At 52.7% G+C, this 22,229-nt stretch overlaps 2 protein-coding genes across 3 annotated transcripts; both read left to right on the forward strand.

Annotated features, from left to right (window-relative positions):
• The first annotated feature begins 729 nt into the window (after positions 1-729).
• On the forward strand, positions 730-9,774 carry LOC116883689 (keratin, type II cytoskeletal 75). The gene is made up of 9 exons (XM_032884906.1): positions 730-1,200; positions 1,669-1,883; positions 2,719-2,779; positions 3,287-3,382; positions 4,037-4,201; positions 5,873-5,998; positions 6,130-6,350; positions 8,177-8,211; positions 9,066-9,774. The coding sequence occupies exons 1-9, from the start codon at positions 730-732 to the stop codon at positions 9,302-9,304; spliced, it is 1,629 nt and encodes a 542-aa protein (XP_032740797.1). The 3' UTR covers positions 9,305-9,774.
• Positions 9,775-11,368: 1,594 nt separating this feature from the next.
• On the forward strand, positions 11,369-20,995 carry LOC116883676 (keratin, type II cytoskeletal cochleal-like). 2 transcript variants are annotated; one of them, XM_032884896.1, is made up of 9 exons: positions 11,369-11,848; positions 13,430-13,638; positions 14,901-14,961; positions 15,752-15,847; positions 16,954-17,118; positions 17,962-18,087; positions 18,843-19,063; positions 19,616-19,650; positions 20,772-20,995. In XM_032884896.1, the coding sequence occupies exons 1-9, from the start codon at positions 11,369-11,371 to the stop codon at positions 20,993-20,995; spliced, it is 1,617 nt and encodes a 538-aa protein (XP_032740787.1). The 2 variants fall into 2 exon arrangements, with proteins under 2 accessions (XP_032740787.1, XP_032740780.1); XM_032884889.1 differs by having other exon boundaries at positions 18,858-19,063.
• The last annotated feature ends 1,234 nt before the right edge of the window (positions 20,996-22,229 follow it).

A 22,229-nucleotide genomic window follows, 5' to 3' on the forward strand; every position in this document is an offset into this window, starting at 1 on the left:
AAACAATCATCAAAGGCAAGTATCGGTATAGACATGATATCCATGCGTGTGCACACACTGACACATGCGCTACAGGAAGTCTCATGTGATACCCAGCAGGCATGCATGATTTAGAGCAGAATCAAAGGGCCATTAACGCGGCGTGGAACCCTCAGGAAGATGAACACAGACCTGGAGGACCAGCCTGATGGGGTTGGGGGGAGGTTGGAGAAGCTGCTGAGAAAATGCTCGGGGCGTAAGAAACACAGGAAGGAACAGGAGACAGTGTGTTGCAGTCGCTTGTGTTGACACAAGGTGTTTGGACTGGAGGGAGTTGGTCCTGGGCCTAAGAAAGCGGTTCGAAAATGAGGCAGTGTTTTCGAGTCCATTAGAAGATGCGTGGTTAGGACATGACTGAAAGCAATTAAGTTTATTCTCACTGGTCTGCTGATCAAGTTACAACTAGAAAGAAGTTTCCACGTGGGGGAGGGGGAGAGGGAGGCAGCAAACCAACCAACCGGTGGCTTTTTTTTTTTTTTTTAATGCCATTTTCTTCAGGGTACTCAGGGTGAGCTCAGGGCTGGCAGATGCCTAGGGGATGCCATCAGCAGGTCTCCCTTCATTAATCAAGCCCCGCCCCTTGGGGGAGGCCCATAAAAGCTTAAGGACCTGCACCTCCCTAACCGCCTGGTTTCTCTACCCCCTTCACGCATCTACCTCGGAGCGCCCGTGCTGCCTTCCTCACCCATCATGTCCCGGCAATCTACTGTCACCTTCCACTCCGGCAGCCGCAGGGGCTTCAGCACAGCCTCAGCCACCACCCCTACCGCTGGACGCTCCCGCTTCAGCTCCGTGTCTGTAGCCCGCTCCTCAGGAAACAGTGGGGGGCTGGGCAGGATCAGTGGGATTGGTTCTAGCTTTGGGAGCCGCAGCCTCTACAACCTGGGGGCTACCAGGCCGGTCTCTGTTGGTGGTTGTGCTGGCAGTGGCTTCAGGAGTGGCTTTGGTGGCAGGGCTAGCAGTAGCTTTGGTTATGGAGGGGGTTTTGGTGGTCCTGGCTTCCCTGTCTGTCCCTCTGGAAGCATTCAAGAAGTTACTGTCAACCAGAGCCTCCTGACTCCCCTCAACCTGCAAATCGACCCCACCATCCAGCGGGTGCGGAAAGAAGAGCGGGAGCAGATCAAGACCCTGAACAACAAGTTCGCCTCCTTCATCGACAAGGTGGGGCCCATGCTCACCCATTCAAGTCCCCGGTGCATGGAATAACTAGGTGGGGGTGGCTCATCTCTGGAAATAGCAACAACATGGGGTCCCCAGGAGACGAACTTTCCTCAACCAATGCCAGCCATGGACAGAGACATTTTCAAATCATCTGGCCCACAGGACCTTGTGGAGATGCCTCCTCTCTGGGAGTCCGCCTTCAGAAAGAGGGGTTCTGTCTTGCCGCTACCCTGACCCAGAGTATCAGCATTGGGAAACTCAGCCCCGACTCCATGATTCCCACCACAGAGGCTACACCCGCTCCCATGCCCAGTCCATAAAAATCCTAGAGTCTCTGGGGTGCCTCCGTGGACGTTCCCATTTGGAAGTGGAGTTGTCATTACATGGCTGCCTCCTTTGTTAGCAGGTGTGCCTGGTTCTGCCTCCCTGACTCCTCGAGTGGGGCTCACTCTCTCTGCTCCCCTGCAGGTACGCTTCCTGGAGCAGCAGAACAAGGTCCTTGAGACCAAGTGGAACCTCCTACAGGAGCAGGGCTCCAGGACAGTCAGACAGAACCTGGAGCCTTTCTTCGATGCCTACGTCAATGACCTCCGCCGGCAGCTGGACAGCGTCACAGCTGAAAGGGGCAGACTGGATGCTGAACTGAGGAACATGCAGGAGGTCGTAGAAGACTTCAAAGTCAGGTGAGTGGGAGACCGGCTCCGGGCCGCACACAACCGTCCAAAAAATGCAGCGGTGTGAATGCCACACCAGCCAGGAGTACAGAAGACGGAGGGGACCAAGGTGCCTTCATCTCAGCACCAGGGCTAACCAGGAGTCTGTTCTTATCTGTCTACACCATTGAGGTAGGCACCAACATCATCTGTCGAAATGATCACCGCTGCTCGTTCTGGTAAACGGTGCTGCCTCACCTCTGGATGCTGTTTATCTCCACTGGATGTGAGCCCAGGGGCTGAGATGGCTTGAATTCCCCAGATGACATAAGCTCAGAGTGAAGGAAGGTAGCAAGGAAGGAGGGGTTCTGTTCTTCCTTGTGGGGGTGAACATTGTCTGTTCATTGTTTGGGCTACAGTGCAAAGGCTATGCTAGCAAACCCTTTAGCTTACACTCTATGGTTCTCAATGGTCGCCCTGATGAGGATATTACCTGAAAGACTGTCCTGAGCAAATATAGTCTTTGCTGTTTCAGGAGGGGTTTACAGAGGCAGCGCGTATTTCTGGTGATCAGGACTACGCGTCTATAAAGTGACAGGACTGCCTGAGCACGTGATTCTGTTCCCATGAGTCTATGCTGACCTTCTGATCTTATAAAAAAAAGATTGTGTTTTAAAGAGCTGGCAGAAGGAATTATCTACCTTTTATGGAGGAAGAAGCAGAGGTTAAGTGAATCACCCAAAGTCATGCGCAGGTCACCAAAGAGCTGGAAAGAATGGAAGGCCTTTTAACTCTTGCTACAGCAGCGGGAGGATGAAGCGGAAGCTTTGCTCAACCTCACGCCCCCTTGCCCTCATCCTTGCAGGTATGAAGACGAAATTAACAAGCGTGCAGCTGCCGAGAACGAGTTCGTGGGCCTGAAAAAGGTGAGCGGGGGCACGTCTCTTGAGCGAGATTGATTTATGAGCCTGTAACCCCCGCACTCTGAAGAGTGGGGTCTGAAGCCAGCCTAGGCTACATGGTCATACCATGCCTCAAAGAAAGAAAGGCTGAGTATGCAGCTCAGGGGCGGGACTTATCCAGCATATGCCAAGCCTTGAGTTCAAGAGCTGGCCTTGAGAGGTAGAGGGAAGAAGCTTCAGAGAGGAGGCTGGAGGAGGAGAGGAGAGAGAAATTGAGCTTTAAATCTCAGAACACGAGGCAGTCTGGTCCTGGGCTCACCCAAGAAATATCACATCGATGATGAGATCACTGATGAGCGCAAACCTTTTAGACTATAACCCCTAGATCAAAGGTCCCCCGAGTCTGCTCAGGTTTCTGTTAGCCCCTGGAGCTTAAGCCCCAGTTTCAGTGACTCAGCCCAAACCCCTTGAAATGAGGCTAGATACTCTCAGCTCCCTTTGACGTACTGTTCTGATCTGGGGTCATTTCAGGACGTAGACGGGGCCTACATGAACAAGGTGGAGCTGGAAGCGAAAGTTGACTCTCTGACTGACCAGATCAACTTCTACCGGATGATCTATGAGGCAGTAAGAGTCTGCAAGTGTTTCCTGGTACCAGGCCTAGAGAGGAAAGGATGCTTCACCTACTGAGTAGAGCTGGTGTCTCTCCCTTGAGGCATCCTATGTCAAAGCCTGGGGGAAAGGTAGTTCGGGAGAGTATTGCTGGGAACTTTGACTCATGACACAGTTTCAACCCAGACCTTCCCCCTTTCACAAATGGCAAACAGTCCTAGCAAGGAGGGGACGAAGACTGTACCTTCTCTCTTCCCTCAGCTATAGCTCAACTCACTGGCTTGATGGCTGCTTGGCCTCTAAAAGAGGCCTCATTAGGGGGCTCTGCCATTTGGAAAGCAGATGAAGTCACACTGTGGGGGTGGGATGACTGGGTCGGCTGATTCCAAAGAACACCTCTGTGAGGCATAGAAAGCCACATGTCGTGATCGTGTCGACCAGTGGAGAGCATCACCAGAATCAGAGAGAACCGTCCCACCACCTCACTGATGAGTCGCCTAGAAACTTCCGGGGACACGATTAACAGAACTGGGGGGTGGGAGGGGCACCCAGAATGACTTCTGCCAGGGATGCCAGAGACAAGATCCGTAGCCTAAGTAATTAGTCACCTCAGAAGTGCAAGGTCCTTTCTGCTTGTTCCTGGGTGACTCTGAGTTCACAACCCTGCAGGAGCTGTCTCAGATGCAGAACCAGGTCAGCGACACCTCTGTGGTCCTCTCCATGGACAACAACCGCAACCTGGATCTGGACAGCATCATCGCTGAGGTCAAGGCCCAGTATGAGGACATTGCCAACCGCAGCCGGGCAGAGGCTGAGTCCTGGTACCAGACCAAGGTGAGGCACTGTGCTCAGGGTAAGTAGTACTCCAAGGCTGTACTCCTTCACTTCCCTCACTGAAACTTCACAAGTGCAGGTCTGACACCAGGGGAATCTAGCTTAAACACTTACACACGTCTAACCACACACCAGTGTGTTGCTCAGGAAGTGTAGGGCGCTCAGAAGGACACGCCCAGTCCACATTTCTCACGATAGATGGAACTGGGTGAGACCACAAAATGGTGAAGAAGTCTGCATCACAGCCCTGAAGGGCTTATGAATTCTTCCTCTAATCCGATCTCCTCCGCTCTGCCAGAGGTGTAGGGTTGCAAATACAGACGCTGCAGTCAGAGAATTCGGGGTCTAGAAGTTCAGAAAGAGGATGGGCATTTGCAGAATGGGAAAAAGACACCACAGAGCTTCCAGCAAGACCTAGGTCTTTGGCCCAGCAGGTGAGCAGAGAAGGGTTAAGAAAGGACAGCGAGGAACCAAGATGGAGTTTAGTGCTAACAAGCAACTACAAGACAAGGATGAGCACTCCTGCAAGAGGGAAGGCATGGCGACCTTAGAGAAATACCACTGAAAGCCTGGGTGGCCAGAAGGCTTGTCCTAGAACAGTGTGGCAGACCCACAGCTGTCCACTTGCCAAACCCAGACCCGTCACAGGGGCCCTTGCTTACTGCTCTCTCATCCCCAGCCATTGTCCTGCCCTTCTGGTAGGAAGTGGGAGAAAAGACGCAGTTTTCCGATGCCAGGGGTCCACTGTGAAGCTCCTTGACAGTGAGTGAGAGTTAGGATACACTTAGCCCCAGCAGGAAGTAAATTGGTAACAGACATATCCCTGAGTTTTTGGGGTTGTTTGTTCCTTCTAATCCTGAGAGTCTGGCAGCAGAGGACGCTGAGCTGTCCAGCACTTTCCAAACAGAACAGATCTTGACTCGGACAGGAGCCCTTCTACAGGATAGGCTGGAGGAGGCCCGGTGTAGCAATCCTCGTACACAGGCTTGCCTAGGGCACATTTAGCTCGAGTGCCTCTGAGACCAGGGCCTCTACCAGGCCAATGCTGTGCCTCCTGCAGCCTTGGCACTGTCCACATGGTTTCCTGTCCTTCCTCCTTCATTCCCAACACCACTGTCTCCAAGGCTACCTAACTCATGGGCATAGCTGATCCTGATACAAGAACCCCCACGGCACAGCAGCAGTGAGCAAGCTGCTTCCTCACCTCTACGACTTACCACCATTTTCCCTGCCTCAGAGTTTCTCACAGGTCCTCTGTCCGGGTTGCAATGTTCTCTCTCTGAGCTGACTGTTTAAGCCCCTCTTACCCACGCTGCAGATGACAGCTTAGTGTTTCCCCTTCTGTCGCTTCCCGTCCATGCCCTACCACCACCACACGACCCACCTTCAAACCCAAGTTGAGACCCTGTCTGTTTACCATGTGTCACATGTTTTGGAGACATGTTTAACATGTCTCACATGTTTAGACACACACGGGCAATAGCGTAAGCATCTGGGAACCAGGATTAGCCCGTGCTTGTGTGCTGTGTCCAGAGCCTGTTACCTCCCAACAAGCAGATAGGCTCAGGAAGAACCACCAGGGAAAACGAGTGAGGAGAAGTCTGGCTAGTGAGCGCCTGCCCAGCTCACAGGCATTTGACTAGGTGGTCTGGTCTGCTCTGGTTCTAACAGTACGAGGAGCTGCAGGTGACAGCGGGCCGGCACGGGGATGACCTCCGCAACACCAAACAGGAGATCTCGGAGATGAACCGGATGATCCAGAGGCTGAGATCTGAGATCGATGCCGTCAAGAAGCAGGTACAGCACAGGGAGCACAAGGATGCTCGTGCCTCCTTCCGGCTCATCCCGCCACCTCCAGGGACGCCTACCCCAGGAGTCATAGCACTTCCAGGGTCTGTCCGCAGGCTCAGCACCTTCTCTCTCCTCAGTGCTCCAGCCTGCAAACTGCTATCTCTGACACGGAGCAGCGTGGGGAGCTAGCCCTCAAGGATGCTCGGGCCAAACTGGTGGAGCTTGAAGATGCCCTGCAGAAGGCCAAGCAGGACATGGCCCGGCTGCTGCGCGAGTACCAGGAGCTCATGAACGTCAAACTGGCCCTGGATGTGGAGATCGCCACCTACAGGAAGCTTCTGGAGGGCGAGGAGTGCAGGTGAGGGGGTGGGGTGGGGTGACCAACAAGCAGTCTGTTCTCAAAGCAAACAGTACTTAACTTCAGCAGCCTGAGCTGTGGTGTTGAGCAGGTGCAAAGCTCTTTCCAGACCACTAGGTGCACCTCACAAAGACCTAAGGCCTGAGCAATCACATCCTGTTAAAGGGAGGGCTGGTTACCCTGGTGACTTGAAAAAGTCGGAGTTTATAGGTCCCCACTCGTTGGTCCCCTCTGTCCTTTAATTTCTTGGCGGGTAGAATAAAAGGACTAGATTCTGTGACACCCCAAAACTCATGGGATTTTGGTATTCTCCCATCTGGCGGCTATGTCACTAAGGGCAAGTTACTTAACCATCCTGCATCTCCGTGTTCCTATCTGTAAAATGAGGGTAGTGATAATTCTGATGTCACATATTGTTTAAAGGGTTAAAATGGGGGCTGGAGAGATGGCTCAGAGGTTAAGAGCACTGACTGCTCTTCCAGAGGTCCTGAGTTCATTTCCCAGCAACCACAGGGTGGCTCACAACCATCTGTAGTGGGATCCGATGTGTCCCACTTCTTCTGGTGTGTCTGAGGATAGCTACAGTGTACTCATAACATTAAAGAATAAATACATTTAAAAATGTGTTAAAATACTGAGAAGAGTCAGATGTGATGGCTCACCCCTGTAACCCGAGTCCTTAGGAGGCTGTAAGAGGAATGATGAGTTTGAGGCCAGCTTGTGCTACACAGTATCAGCATAGCCAGGGCTATATAGCACGACTCTGTCTCAAAGAAAACAAACAAACAAACAAAAAAGGTTAAAATAAGGCAATATTATAAAACACTTGAAACAGTTCTTGGCATGTAACAAGTGTTTGGGGTTTTTAATTTAGGTTTTTGTTGTTTTATTTTGTCCTTGGAGCTGGAAAGATGGCTCAATGGTTAAGAACATGTTCTGCTCTAACAGAGGACCAAAGTTTGGTTTTTGGCACCCACCTTGGGTGTCTAATAATAGCCTGTAAATCCAGCTGCAGGAAATCCAACAGTCTTTCCCGGCCTCATCTGTTAATTACGCCTGTATGCACATACCCACACATAGACATACACATAAAATTTGAAGGTTTATTTATTGATTTATATATGTACAAGTGGAACCTGTGGAAGCCAGAGAGGCCATTGGATAACCTGAATGGTTGTAAACCATTACATGGGTTGTGGGAACCTGGATCATCTGTACCCCACAGTATCTCTACACCCCTAAAAAAAGTTTTACTTAAGTTAAAAAATAAAAATCTTGCTATCATTCAGTTTAGTGGCCAAAGGAATGGGCTTTGAGGGTAGATGATCCTGTTTCAAACCCTGTGACCATGACCACTAGCCTCTCTGATCGTCAATTCCCCACCGTAAAGCTGAGATAATAATTCTTACCTAATAGGATTGTCGAGAGAAGTAACGACTGTAACTTCGATAATGTTAGTGTTAGCTCCCAGTGAGCACTTAGGGATGAAGGTCAGTTGCTAAGACAATAATCGACAGGATGAAACTACTGTTATGGTCACAATTTGCACGCCTCTCCACACCTATAACAGCCTTGGCGGTGTCCGACAAGAATCCCTTGTTGAGAGAGAAATCTGGTTATGGAGAATGTCCTAACAGCTACAAACCACAGGCTCCGTTTATGAGACCCTTACTATTTTTAGCATCTCAAGTATTTTTAAGAGTTTCCAACCTGCACGACTTCTGCGATAAAACAAAAATAATAAAGGGGTTTAAAATGCACTTAAAACAATCACAAAATCCATCATCAACCTGAACAGTAACCTTCCCTCCTCTCCTCCCAACCAGGCTGAGCGGAGAGGGAGTTTCCCCAGTGAACATCTGTGAGTATGACCCCTGTGACCCAGGGCTCGTGTGGTCAGGTGAAGGGTGGGCACAAGGCAGCTGTGAGAACTCTACAGGCAGAGTTCATTTTGAGAAAGTTTGGGGGCTTGAGTTTTTGATTTTTAAGACAGATTTCATGGGACCCAGGCTGGCTTCAAGTTCCAACACCATCCTACCTCTAGTTCCCCAGATTAGATGAGAGTCTTTAGGGGCCAACCACTGTACAGGTCGGGGTGGTTCCTGAGATTGTCTCACAGGATTCCTTGGTGTTGCAAGTCTAGTTTCAAGAGCTTGGAGATGAGCATTTGACAGGGAAAGGACACACAAAAACTCCTGGCTTTGCCTAGGCCCTTCGGAGAGAACGCTTACACTAAACACAAACCATAGCTAGCACTCGAGACGGCCCTGCCAGCTCTGAACAGTCTGGTGAGAGTTTGCTATTACAGAGTGTTACTTCTAGGAGGTGCTAGGCTTTTCCAGAAGCTACCATCAGGGTTTACAGTGCCACGCCAGGGGGACTCCAGGGGAAAGCCATGCATATTCCTGTGAGTGTCCAGAAGGAAGGAGACTCCAGAGTCAAACCTGAAGAAGCAGGCAGGCTCAGACAGAGCAGCAGTGGCCGTCCATAGCGGAGAGGGATATGTCCCCAATAGGTTCTAGAGGAGAAGCAGTGGGCAGCAGAGGGGAGGCACCACAGACCAGCAGAGGTGGAGGCCCGAGGCAGAATCTCACAGCACAAGCAGGAAATAGGAGGGCCAGCGTCTGTGACTGTAGACGCTCCCGGGCACAGGCTCCGCTGACTGGTACCTTCTCTCCTGCCTGCAATTCTGACCCCACCTCCTCTTCCCTACAGCTGTGGTCACTTCTACAGTTTCCAGTGGCTACAGCGGTGGCACCAACATCGGAGGTGGAAGCCTGGGTCTTGGCGGGAACAGTGGCTACTCCTTCACGACCACTGGTGGGCACAGCCTGGGTACAGGTCTGGGAGGCTCTGGCTTTACCGCCAGTAGCAGCCGGGGCCCAGTGGGCAGTGGCTCCAGCATCAAGTTTGTCTCCAGCACGTCATCCAGCAGGAAGAGTTACAAGCACTGAGGAGGTCAGCCGGCAGTCCCCCTTGCCACTGCTCCGAAGCCTCTCATACATTTATAACCGGATGTCTGGGCCCTTGTCCCGTATCCTCTTCATAGTAGCCGCCTCCCCAGCTGCCAGGGATCCTGGCATCCCGGCTGAACCCATTCACTGGCCTATGGCAGCCTCCCGACAGCCCTAGGCTGCTCCTGGTACTTCTTTGTGTTAGACACATAGACCCAAAGCTTACACCCCTCCAAAGTTCACAATCAGTGGATCTGCCAGAGCCGGACATCTGCAAATGCCTCTTCAGTGCCACCGGCCCCTTTCCTCCAGGTGCAGCAGCACTGGAGGAGTCCGTGTCTCCCAGTCCACCTCAACACCAGGCTGTCTTGTCCCTCTCTGGCTGCTTACACACTGCCAGCTGGAGTCAAAGCTCCTCTGTTTCCTCCTGGAATGCGCCTATTAAATCCATGTGTCATGTGTTTGGCTCAGCCCTCTGTGTGCAGCATCGATGAGCCCCAAGTAACTCTGACTCTCAGAAGGCCCCAGCCAGTGTTATTCCACACAAGCAGTGCTCAGGGCACAATAGCTGCTGCCCATTGCAGAGGGGCTGGAGGGATAGCGGGGATGGCGGCAGGCCAATAGTCTTCCTCCTTTAGCGGCTCCTACTCCCCTTGCTATTCTTTGGAATGCTTGTTTGGGAAGTCCCAACCCCTGGGCAGAGCCCTGCCCAGCCAGCCTCCTGCCCAGTATGTCATGCAGGGTGGGGCCGTACCCTCCCCAAATGAGCCTGACATAGGACAGGTGGCCAAGGCCCTGGCCAGCAAAGGAGCTGATTGTTCCCTGACAGCTTCAAACTTGCAGAACTGAACAGAGAATTAACAGGGCGGGAGAGGAGTTAAAAGTCAGCCCCGAGGCCAAGGAGCAAAAGAACCATAATTGTTAAGACACAGAGACACCCAGGAAGCTCCTCATTCCTGAGTTTACAGTCTCCTGGACCCCTCCCCTCAAGACCAAGGGGGATGATGGGACGAATCGTGAGCAGGGTCCAGGTGTTTGAACAGGGTGGGCTCGTCACTTAGGATTACTGACAGGAGCTGCCAAGCAGAACTGTGAAAACCACTCGTGCTCAGAAAGGAGAAGTTCTGTTATAGGAGTCAGAGGGGAGGAAGGTGAAATAAGAGACTGAAGTCTAGAATGGTCAAGAGGGTAACGATTTCAGAGTAGACAGAAAAAACTCTGGGAATAATCGTCAAATTCACTAGCTAAGACCGGGGAGGAAAGAGAAGAGGGCAGAGATTTTGGGTAACCTCATACTACTTAGGAAGGACCAGAGACCTCATTTTCCCCTGCTATGTGAAGTACAGGGATTCTGGGCACACAGCCCAATCAGCCACTGGGTTCTAGTATTGTCTCCAGCATTCCCTGGCCATGTGACCTGTGTGCCAATGGTTGCCAATGATTGCAGGGAAAAACCAGGGGCAAAAGCAGCCAAGATTGGAAGGCAAACAGTTGGGGTTCATCCCCCATGATACTGCTCATAAAAGGTTGGCAATGCCCCATCATCTGTTTTCATAAAGTTACAAAAATAAAATGTAATGTTTGTGGTAGATCTTGCCACGTGGTGTGGCACAGACTGGACTCTGGGTAAATGAATTTTTAAAACACACATGGAAATGACCAATATGGGATGGGCATAGTCAGATGTTTAGGTCTGGGAGCTAGGCGTGGGGTGGAGGGAGCTGTGGATGGAAGCCCAGAGGGCAGGGACAGTCCAGAGTGTGTAACTGAGAACCTGGGCAAACGGGGAGCTCTGGACCTAGGTGTGCCTCAGGCTGGACTCCCCAGGCCTGGTCCTGCCCAGGGTAGGGTGTTCCCCACTGTGATTAGCAGGCAGGAAGATGGGCTGGGGCCAGACATGCCATTGGGGTGAACACAACACAGTGGTCTTTGATCTACTCTGGCCAAGCCCAGTTCTTGAAAGGGATAAAACTCCAGGGGAGTCCCAGCAGGCTAGACTTTGAAGGCTCTCCACTGTTTCTGCCATTGTTTTTGCTCCGCTGCCCTTTGACACCAGCTTCCACCATGACCCAGCGATCCTCGGTGACCATCAAGTCTGGGGGCACACGGAACTTCAGCGCCTCCTCAGCTAGCCTCCTTCCTGGCTGTCGGCCCGGATTCAGCTCTGTCTCCGTGTCCCAGAGCGGGAAGAGTTTCGGAGGCGGTGTAGGGGGTGGTTTTGGGACAAGAAGCCTACACAGTTTTGGGGGTAACAAGAGAATCTCCATTGGCGGGGGCTACCGCTCCAGCCGAGCCAGCTTTGGAGGTGCTGCCTGTGGTCTGGGTGTCAGTGGCATAGGATACAGAGTTGGGGGAGCTTATGGCGGGTATGGATTCGGAGGTGGGATGGCCCCTGGAGCTGGAGGCATCCATGAAGTCACTGTCAACCAGAGTCTCCTTACGCCCCTGCACCTGGAGATCGATCCATCTCTCCAGCGGGTTCGAAAGGAAGAGCGGGAGCAGATCAAGACCCTCAACAACAAGTTCGCCTCCTTCATAGACAAGGTGAGAGGCAAGCGGGGTTCCCCACTGCTAAACAGCAGCCTTTTGGAATCTTTGCTTTCTGGGTTTTCCTGGGGTCACCTTTGGCCTCCCAGGATGCATGCACCCAGAGCCTAGGCTGTCTGCTGATGGGGTAGCAGAAAGGCACCCATCTCCACCCAGCCAGAGAGCATTTTGGAGGGAAGGCGATAACGAAACAAAGGCTGTATTGCACGGAAGTGCGTAGGGTCCCTTGCTTTTCCCCAAGGCAGAGGTATTTCCCTGTGGATGCACCTTGGTGACAGCCTGGTGTATAGGAAGCAGTGTGGGCCGGGTGAGACGAAGTGTGTGACTGCAGCCTCAGCCCCAGAGGCTGTGTGACTTGGCTCCTAAAGGTCCTACATGTTCAGGGAGAGAGGCCTGTGGGACCTGATACCATTGGGTGCCATCTGGTGTCTCTGCTGAGAAAGAGCCCCGTCACAGCCCTGGACCCCTCAGGCTTCCCTGGGATGATGAAGAAGTGGCGCTGAGAGGCTCAGGCTACAGCACAGACTACTGAGAGGAAAGTCACCCCTCTTCTCAAGCCCCAGGAGGGTGGAACAGATGGACTGCCAGGTCCCATTGTGGCTCTGTTGAAGTACAAATGCCTCTTCATGGGGAGTAGATAACTGGGTGGATAGATCAACCAAGGACTCTTAAGTGTTGTCACCTTGTCACTTCAGCGACCTGTGTCACTGGCCCGGGTTATCCCAACAGGGGCATGACTTCCAGGAACCTGACTGAGAAGGGGAAATCCTGGGCTCTGCCTTCTCCTGGTTTATTCAGAGGCGACAGGGGAGTGGTGGGTGGATTGGGTAGGACTTGGAGCCAGACAGAGGACTTCCCTCTCCCGTGGTGGGAGTGGCAAGGGAAAGACCCTGTTGGAATACCGCCATCTCTGAATGGATGGGGGTCTTGGAAGCTAAGTGACATTCCAGTCCCTCCCAGTGGAAGGACTTCAGGTTGAGGAAAAACTATGCACAACTCCCAGAATTAGGATCTGACGGAGCTAAGTCCAGAAACCAAATAATAGCTCAAGGCCACAAGAGCAACTCCAGGGAGCTGATTGCTCAGGGCCACATGACTAGTGAGAGACCTGGCTGGGATTGTGCCCAGGCCCCCTCAGTGCGATTCCAGAGTGACCTATACTAACCTTTCTAGAATGACAGGCAACTGATTCTAAGTTCCAGATCCTGGAAAATTCTCCCAGGAGGACATGGACAGGTAGAATTCTCTGCCGTAACTCTCTCACCTGTGTAATCGGAATCTGTTAGGGCTCAGTTAGCTAGGGTGCTCTTTTCCTAAGTTACCGAATGCCAACAGGATTGGTATACCCAGATGGCTTCCAGCCCCTCTGGACCTATCAAGCCTCCCAAGCCCAGGTACCAACACCGACTTGACGCTCCACACCCCAGGGTCGTTGCAGCTCAGGGTGAAGGCAGAAGCCACCACCTGAGTTTTGAGGTCACGTAGGGTCCCTCGCTATCGGGGGTTCTACGTCACAGAGCATGTGACAGGCTAGGAGAGGAAGCCCTCACAGTCTCTTACCTTTGGCCGGGACGACAGGTGCGGTTCCTGGAGCAGCAGAACAAAGTCTTAGAGACCAAATGGAGCCTCCTCCAGGAGCACAAAACAACCAGGACCAATCTAGAGCCCATGTTCGAAGCCTACATTACCAACCTGAAACGCCAGCTGGAGTGCCTGGGAGGGGAGCGGGGCAGGCTGGAGATGGAGCTGAAGAACATGCAGGACGTGGTGGAGGACTTCAAGAACAAGTGAGTGGATCCCCCTCTATCTGGCCCAGAGCTGTGGGACCAGGGGAGGTCAGGCTAAAGGAGAGAAACTGGTGCTATCCAGGTCCACTTGACAGCATTCAGTAGTTCTCCACACCACCCTGTCTGATGGCCACGGGACACACACTTGAGGCATGAGATGAGCAGAGGCCTTCGGTCCGGAATGTTGGGGAAGGAAGAGGTAGAGTTCCCAAGGAAATGGCCATGTGGGTCCAAAGGCTCATCATAGACGAAGACATTTAACCCCCGCAGACAGAAAATGGAGGCTTTGAGATGCCTGCTCACTTACCCAAGACTATACCAAGGGCAACTCCGGAGTTAAATATTAAAGCCAGAGACCCCACCTCTCCGTTTAGTCAGCTTAAGTGTTCATTTACACGGTTTATGTCTTCACCCCGGCCCTGCCTAGGAGGCTGAAGGAAATATTCTCCTCGGACTACGTGCAGTTTCCCACCACAATTAAGTGTGCTCTGCTCACGTCTGCGGGGAGTGTGGGATGTCCTGGTGCTGAGGCAGCCTGGGTGGGCAGAGGGCTGCTACAATGGAAGGGAAGCTCCTTTCCCAAAGGACGGTGTACAGAGAGTACTGTAGCACACCGGAGGTGTCAGAGGCAGAGAGTGAGAAACTGGGGTGGGGGGGTCCTATTAGCCTGAAGACTCCACCTTCATGATAACCTTGGTGTGGTTAAAATATGAGGGGACGTGGCAAGGTGGCAGGAGCCAGGCTAGAGGAGGAGGAGGAGGAAGAGGAAGAGGGGGAAGAGGAGGAGGAGAAGGAGGAGGAGGAAAAGGGAGGAGGAAGAAGAGGAAGAGAAGGAGGGAAGGGGAAGGGAGGGGGAGGAGGAAAGAAGGAGGAGGGGAGGAGGAGGGGGAGAAGGGAGGAGAGGAGAAGGAAGAGGAGGAAGGGGGAGGAGGGGAGGGGGGGGAGGGGCATGCTTCTTTAGTGATCCAGGCTGTGTAAACTTACATCCCAGGAAGAGGCACAATACCATTTTCCCACTTCCAGTTTGAGTTTTCCTTTGGCAGAAGTAGGGGTGTTTGACTGGGGATTCCGGGCCACATATGTATGAGGGGGCCACACCACAACAGAATGTTCTCCAAGTGTGTCCACCTGCCATACCCCTGAGTTGAAGAATATGCAGGACAGTAGGCAGGAGGACTTCAAGGACCGGGCCAGACAGGGTGAGTCCAACCTCACTCTCAAGCCCTCCCTCCAACACCCACCCTCCTTGGCCCTTCCCACAGGTACGAAGAGGAAATCCACAGACGCACAGCGGCAGAGAACGAGTTTGTGGTGCTCAAAAAAGTAAGTGCAAAGGCAATCTCACTGGTGGCGGGTTCCTGGGGGGGAGGCAGAACTTTCATGGAAGCCCGTGTTTTTACTGGAGGTTTATCTGGCTTCAAACATAAGGACACTGAGGTCTGGGGAGGTTCAGTTTGTTGGACAGAGGTGATTAGAATCAGGTCGGGACCCAGGACTCCCATGTCCAAGCTATGTGAGTCGTGGCACTAGCCCCCCTCTTTGTACAGGGCATTGTAGGAGGAGGGAAGCCAAGTAGACCTGGTCCTCAGCTCAGAATCCAGAACACAAAACCAATCGCCAGGCAGGGCAGTAGGAGGATTAGGCAGTGGAAGTCTAAAGGTCTGGCTGTCCTGCTTTGAGAATGGCGGAGGGAAGGAAAAACCTCTGAGGATTACACTGAAGAAATAATGGAACCGCAGCTCCGAGAAGGGAAGGGAAGGGAAGGGAAACCGAATGGGCAGAGACGTGAGGATGAGAGGCCATGCAGTCTCTGGGGAGAGGCTTGAAGAGCTCGTAGGCAATGGGAGCCTATCACTCAGCAGAGCATCCTCACCTTGGAAGAGGACATAGGAGACCCTTGCATACGGTACTAGCTGATGAGCAGCAGACAGGCACTCCTGAGGGTCATACCATGTGGACCACCCATCTCTCCAGTGCCACTTGATAGCATTCAGGAAAGGATGTGCTCCCTGGGGAGCTGAAGCTGTCCCACTAGATTCAGAAGTAATTTCCAGAGGCCGCTAGGCAACCCAGGAAGGGTAGGACCCAGAATGACCTCATGCTCTGTGCCTAGGATGTGGACGCCGCCTACATGAACAAGGTGGAGCTAGAGGCCAAGGTGGATGCTCTGATGGACGAGATCAACTTCCTGAGAGCTTTCTATGAGGCGGTGAGACCCGGGTCCCCTGTCTAGAGGGCTAGAGCTGGAAGCACTGGAGGAGGGGAACACAAGCTGCCATCACTTTCCTGGCCTCCTCTCTGCACCCTGCCCCCAAACGATCTGTGGATTGTGATTCTTGGAACACAGATCCTGATCTTTGAAGGGGAAAAAAGTGAGGTTCCTGGGTACCAAGAAGTTTCCGAAGGGAGAAAAACTCAATCTTGGTCAACTAGAATAATTAGAATAAGTGTGTTCTGTTGAACAGACAGAATATCTGCATATTACCAAATTCTAGCGATTCCTACAGACCCGCCTGAGCACTACGGCTCGCTTAGCCCAGCCCAGCCCCGCCCCGCCCCGCCCCGCCCTCTCAGCCCAGCCCCGCTCTCCCAGCCCAGCCCAGCCCCGCCCCTCTGTGTTCTTAGAGCACAACAATTCAGTGCAATTATACTAATAAGCAGTAGTCGCCCAGCCCGCTGGTGCTTTCTATCCAGTTATGGCAATCGCCTGCCTCTCCTGAAGACATGCTTTTGTGGAAAACCGGGATTCTCTTCTGTGGAATGCAGGGACAACACCACAGAAATAATCAAGACCCTCCCTTTTGGAGTTTTCTCTGGTGCCCCTTCTGCTTCTAGCTAATCTTCATGCCCCATCCCTAAAGAGCATAGCGTGCAGGACAATCGGGAAAAGGGAAAAGGGTCCCTTCTGACTCAGGCTTCTTGCTCAAGGTGCGGTCTTGGTTGGGTGTGAAGGGCTGGGCTTCTTCGGAAAGTGAGACATTATTGTACTGACAGTCAGTGAGCTTCCTGGAAAACGGGAGCGACTTCTGGAGAATTCTACCTAGATTTACCTGTGCTGTGTTCTCAGATATATATTATAGACTCAGTGCTCTCCCAAGTATCCTTCCCAGCCCTTCAGAGCTGAGAGAGGAGTTGCACTCCACCGTGCAAGAACCTCCATGCCAGAGCCTGTCCCAGGGTATCGCCATCTCCAAAGCACATGTGTGCACTCACATGCATATCTGCACAGATACACAAAAACTGTACACATGTGCACACACATATGCCCATGCATGAATGTCCGGTCTCACCTCTCCTCTTGGGGCTCGATCACAGGAGCTGGCTCAGCTTCAGGCTCAAATCTCTGAGACCTCTGTGGTGCTGTCAATGGACAACAACCGCAGCCTGGATCTGGACAGCATCATCGCTGAGGTCAAGGCCCAGTACGAGGACATTGCCAACCGCAGCCGGGCAGAGGCTGAGTCCTGGTACCAGACCAAGGTGAGGTGCCAAGATCTATCCAGCTACCGGGATACAGGGACTAGAAGTTTCATAGGCAAATCGGATAACAGCCTGCCCTCTCTAGTGTCTCAGCCTAGTGGGGACCAAAGTACCTGAGTTTAACTTAGAGCTAACACATGTTCTGAGAATTACCAAGGGTCAAATCCACCAGGAGCAAGGGGAAGAGTCAGATATAGGCAGAAATGCCAGGTCTCCTTCCAGGACAGATGATACCTACCTCTAAAGCTTTACATCAGAGAAACGGGCATAAGTGGTCAGCTGCAGCCACCACACCAACAGGAGGCAGTGAGGTCAAGACCAAGGCCTAATGCCTTCAAGAAGAGGACAGGATGTAAAAGGAGAGCTGGAACTGGCTCCAGGCATAAAGACTTAATATAGATCACAGAATGAGATTTCCAAAGTTGGAGTCGATACTCTGAGCTAGGAGTCATGGAGACAGTATGTTCTGGTGTCGTGACAAATGTATGTGAAGGAAGATTCCCTATCAGAAAGCATCCCCACATGTATGATCCTGATCTGGGAGGGTCAGATGCATGGAGCAGAAGAGAGGGAAGAGAGGCTGGGGGCAGGAAAAGGGGGAAGAGCCACAGGTGTCTCCTGTTGGCTGATGTGTGTGGATATGGAGAGTAAGTTCAGAGCAAGGCATGGTGTCAACGGATTCAGTGGTAAGACACCAGGACTAAGGTAACCAGGGTAAGACAACCCAGGACTCTCCAAGCAGTGCACCAAAAGGCTAGAGGGTCCACAGTCCTCACTGCTTGTGCCTGACTATCCCCAGTGGCTGCACACATCCCTCACCCAGAGTCCTTTCTTCCCTCCTAGTATGAGGAGCTGCAGCGGTCTGCTGGCCAACGTGGGGATGACCTCCGTACTACCAAGATGGAGATCTCTGAGCTGAACCGGGCCATGCAGAGGCTGCGTTCTGAGATCGATAACCTGAAAAAGCAGGTAGGACTGATATCTCAAAAGCCATCCCATCCATGACCCTGCATCGGGGAAGACTTGGATCTGGGCTCTCTTGGTTAAGGATACACTTGCTGTGACGAAGTACCGTGACCAAAGCGACTCAGGGGAAATCAGCTTCCATATCAAGGTTCATCATCAAAGGAAGTCAGGGCAGGAACCCAAGCAGGGCAGGAACCTGAAGCAGGAGCTGATGCAGAGGCCATGGATGGTGCTGCTTACTGGCTTGCTCCCCATGGCTCGCTCAGCCTGCTTTCTTATAGAACCCAGGACCACCAGCCCAGGGATGGCACCACCCATAATGGGTTGCCTCCCTATCAATCACTAATTAAGAAAATCCGCCAGAGCCCAATCTTATGGAGGCATTCTCTCAATTGAGGTTCCTTCCTTTTAGATAACTTTACCTTGTGTCAAGTTGACATAAAGCTATCCAGATGGAAATATCTCGAATTAGGGCCTCTCAGGACTTGGGATGCACACTGGGACAGGCCTTTCCTCTGGATCGTCCACATGGTCAATCTCGTCTTGGCTTTTGTACTTACCCACTGCCCAGAGAAAGACCACAGAAAGCCATTTTCTCATCCAAATTAACTCTACATCACCCCTGGGGACTGAGAACAATCTTGTTTTCGAACACAATACTCTGACTTCCACTGCATTAACGTGTTCCGGGGAAGTTAATCTACCCCACATGTGGTCCATGAACAGTATCACAGACTCCTCCTCTCTCCTGTGAGCAGTGTGCCGCACTCCAGGCTTCCATTGCTGATGCAGAGCAGCGTGGGGAGCTGGCTCTCAAAGACGCCAAGAACAAGCTGGCCGAGCTGGAGGACGCCCTGCAGAAGGCCAAGCAGGACATGGCCCGTCAGCTTCGCGAGTACCAGGAGCTCATGAACGTCAAGCTGGCGCTGGACATAGAGATCGCCACCTACCGCAAGCTGTTGGAGGGCGAGGAGTGCAGGTGAGCCCCCACCATGGCTACCAGACAGATGCTCCCAGAAGGGGAGAGTATGCTACCGAGGCCACATGAGCTACTCGCTACAGTGCCCTTGCACAGAAAGACCAAGGTCAGATGCTAATGCTGCTTGCAGTTCCTTCAGAGACTTCCTCCTCCAGGTGCTCTGGGCCTGGGCCAGGGTCAAAGCTGTGAGGCAAAGGTAGCCATAGTCTCCTGGAAGGCCCTAAGCAGGGACACTGTGACTTGGGCCTTCTAACACTGACAGGACCTCAGGGACAGTAAATCACCCAGACACGTCTTGCACTTTACTCCATTCTGGTTCATTGGCATGGGGTCTCAGTTTCTGTTTCTTTCTGTGCCTTGGCTTGATTCCTCCTCTAGGTTGCCCCTTCTGTATTTTTGTTGGATTCTAGAAATCACGAGAGAAGCGACAAGCTTGTTAAACAGGGGACTTAGCACACAGTGGGTGCTCAACACTGATGATTTCATACGCAAGGGACCCGGAGCTCCCTAAGCCCTCAGCAATGACATGACTTCTCCTTCCTTCTGCTACAGGCTCACTGGGGAAGGCGTTGGTGCCGTGAACATCTGTGAGTAAATGTCTTAGAAAGACAGAAGAGTGGAGGGGGTGGGGGCAGGAGAGGCAAATTGGAGTCCCTAGCATCCCTGAGATTTGAAAATGAATAGCTTGGGTGAATATGTCATTAAGCCCCTCTCCTCTTTCCTTTGGCTTTGTTCCCTACTAGTGTCAAGAACGTTGAGCATTCCCAGTCTCTGGGGAAGAAGTCCAAGGGTCTTTTCCTTATTCTGGGAAAGTGTCCTTGACTGCTGCAGGGGACCTCTTATCCCTAAGTGATTGTGATGTGGTCATAGGTCCAGCCTAGCCTCAGAGGCTCCTGCACAGGACAGGACTCCTCATGCCAGCCAGGGTCCCCAGTCCTCAGCTCTTCTGGCAGAAATATGAAGCTGCCTAGAGACCTGTACCTCGTACATAGCCGCTTCCATAGAACTGAAGCAAGTTGGCTGAACAAGTAAAACAGACATCTCAGCATGGCCTGGGCATCCAGGAGACCGGAAGGGGTGACCCCCTGGTGTCTTAGGTGGCGCAGCAGCACTGAGTCCTGGTCGTGGAGATGAGAACCCCTCAGCCTCTGCTGGGTCAGAGAATACCAGGGAAGCCAGAGCCTGTGGCCCACTAGATGCTAATATATCTAGTAACGAGGCTGAGGAGACGCCAATAGTTGGCAGGGAGATCTGGGTGGCCATTGGATCTTTCCTGATAGGAGAGGTCAAAATCCTCATGCAAATTTGAGGCCTTATGTCCCATCCCATGTGGAGCCCCAATAGAGGAAGAGACAATGCAGCCCAGGAGCCTAAGACCTGGTCTCAGGCGGAGGTGACCTTGTGCACGCTGCTTTATCTCCTTGCACCTCCGTCTCTTCATCTGTAAACCGCGGGACTGGGCCACTTTGGGGGAACTGTACATCACAGCTGCGGAAGCTTCGAAAGTCACAGAGCCCCTTATGGATGTTTATTCTCAGGCAGGCAGTGACAGAATCCTGAAGTCAGCCTCGCCCTACCTCCCCCTGCTTCAGGAGGCAGCTGTCTGCCCCCCCCCCCAGCTTCCCTAGGGAGAGAGCAGCCTGGAGAGGGAGGAGCCTGGGAGGGATGTCTGACAACTGCCAATGACCACCGCGCCTTCTTCTTTCAGCTGTGGTCTCTTCCTCCGGTGGCACAGGCTACAGCGGAGGTGGCGGCCTGTGCGTGAGCGGCGGCGGCTACGGCGGAGCCGGCTACAGTGGGAGTGGCCTCTGCTACGGTGGAGGCAGCAGCGGAGGCTTTAGCTCCACTAGCGGCCGCAGTGTGAGCGGCAGCAGCTCAAGCATGCGCATTGTCTCCAAGACATCGTCCACCAAGAAGAGCTACAGGAGCTAAAGTACCACCAGCCTCCGCACTGTCCCCAGGCCCCCAGCTCCCCAGCACTAAGGCCTGATGCTTACCCCATGCCCGCAGTCCCCAGCAAGAGGCACGGATAGCAAGTGGCCTGTACTTGATCTCAAAGTCCAACCTTACCCACACAGACCCAACTGCTCTAGGCTATACCTTTCCTCTTAAGCAGTGGGGGAGCAGGTACACAAAAAGTCCTTCTCAACCTGCTTAGACTCTGCAACCGGAAGAGGCTCTTAGTCCTCCATGGGAACTTTAAACTTGACCTTGGTGACCCAAAGTCACCTTTCTTTGATTCCCAGCCCCTGAGTGACTCTGAGATGTGAGGACCATGCATCCCTTGTCTTGGCTACAAGAAGACTCTCTAATCCCCTCAGGGCAGAGCCAGTCAGGAAGCTGGAAGAGAAAGGCAGGTCTTTGCTGCCTGCTCTTGCTCTAGGGACACAGGGGCACTCCTGGTTGCACAGAGGGAGGGTGAGGTTATAGGAGGGGATTGCACGGAGGGTTTTTGGAACCTGGTCTTCACAGTGGTTTAGTCTGAAGGGTTGTGAGTCCTCGAATATCCGCTATGAGTTCAAGACCAAAATACTTCCCAAAGGCAATTGGTCTGTCTGCCTCTGTGCTGTGTGAAAAGAAAGTTAACTGCTTCGGAGTAGCAGCCAAACCTCCCGAGATGTCTGCTCTTCTTACGCATGTCTATGTCCCAGAACTGCTGTAATAAAATGTCACTGAGCACCCATGGTCGTCACCGAGTGCATTGTGTCTCATACCCAGCCAGAACCTCAGAACTGCGAACTCTGGTTACAAATGGTCCCACAGGTGCTGTAAAGGATCCTGCCTTCAGCCCTGAGCCTGGGGTTCCTCAGACCAGCATCCATCCTGGAGACAGACGGAGGAGGGTTGTGGCTTTGTAGCATGCACATGGCTCCAGCGATCCCTCGTGGCTCAGTCCACTATCCATCCCTGTAGCAGTGCCATTGGTCTTCAAACCGCTTCCTGGGCCCTAAGACTCCCATCTTCACCTCGGAACACCCCAGCTCACTCTACCTTCTGCCTCCCAACCATCGACTGGCCTCTAATTACACCCCTCACTCTCAGACCCAAAGCTAAGAGGACATCATGAAATGGCCCAATTAGGCAAGAATTCCCAAGGCCCAAGACAGTTTCGCATTCCAGTCTGCTGATGTACAGGTAGCAAGACAAGGAAGACAGGCTCTGAACC

Source organism: Rattus rattus, chromosome 1 (genome assembly GCF_011064425.1).
Source record: "Rattus rattus isolate New Zealand chromosome 1, Rrattus_CSIRO_v1, whole genome shotgun sequence".
NCBI lineage: Eukaryota > Metazoa > Chordata > Mammalia > Rodentia > Muridae > Rattus > Rattus rattus.

Bases quoted from the DNA above. Each gene is read 5' to 3' on its own strand.
- LOC116883689 (XM_032884906.1), top strand. From the start codon at position 730: ATGTCCCGGCAATCTACTGTCACCTTCCACTCCGGCAGCCGCAGGGGC. The intron at 1,201-1,668 runs GTGGGGCCCATG...GCTCCCCTGCAG, and splicing joins TCGCCTCCTTCATCGACAAG to GTACGCTTCCTGGAGCAGCA. The intron at 4,202-5,872 runs GTGAGGCACTGT...TGGTTCTAACAG, and splicing joins AGTCCTGGTACCAGACCAAG to TACGAGGAGCTGCAGGTGAC.
- LOC116883676 (XM_032884896.1), top strand. From the start codon at position 11,369: ATGACCCAGCGATCCTCGGTGACCATCAAGTCTGGGGGCACACGGAAC. The intron at 11,849-13,429 runs GTGAGAGGCAAG...CCGGGACGACAG, and splicing joins TCGCCTCCTTCATAGACAAG to GTGCGGTTCCTGGAGCAGCA. The intron at 17,119-17,961 runs GTGAGGTGCCAA...CTTCCCTCCTAG, and splicing joins AGTCCTGGTACCAGACCAAG to TATGAGGAGCTGCAGCGGTC.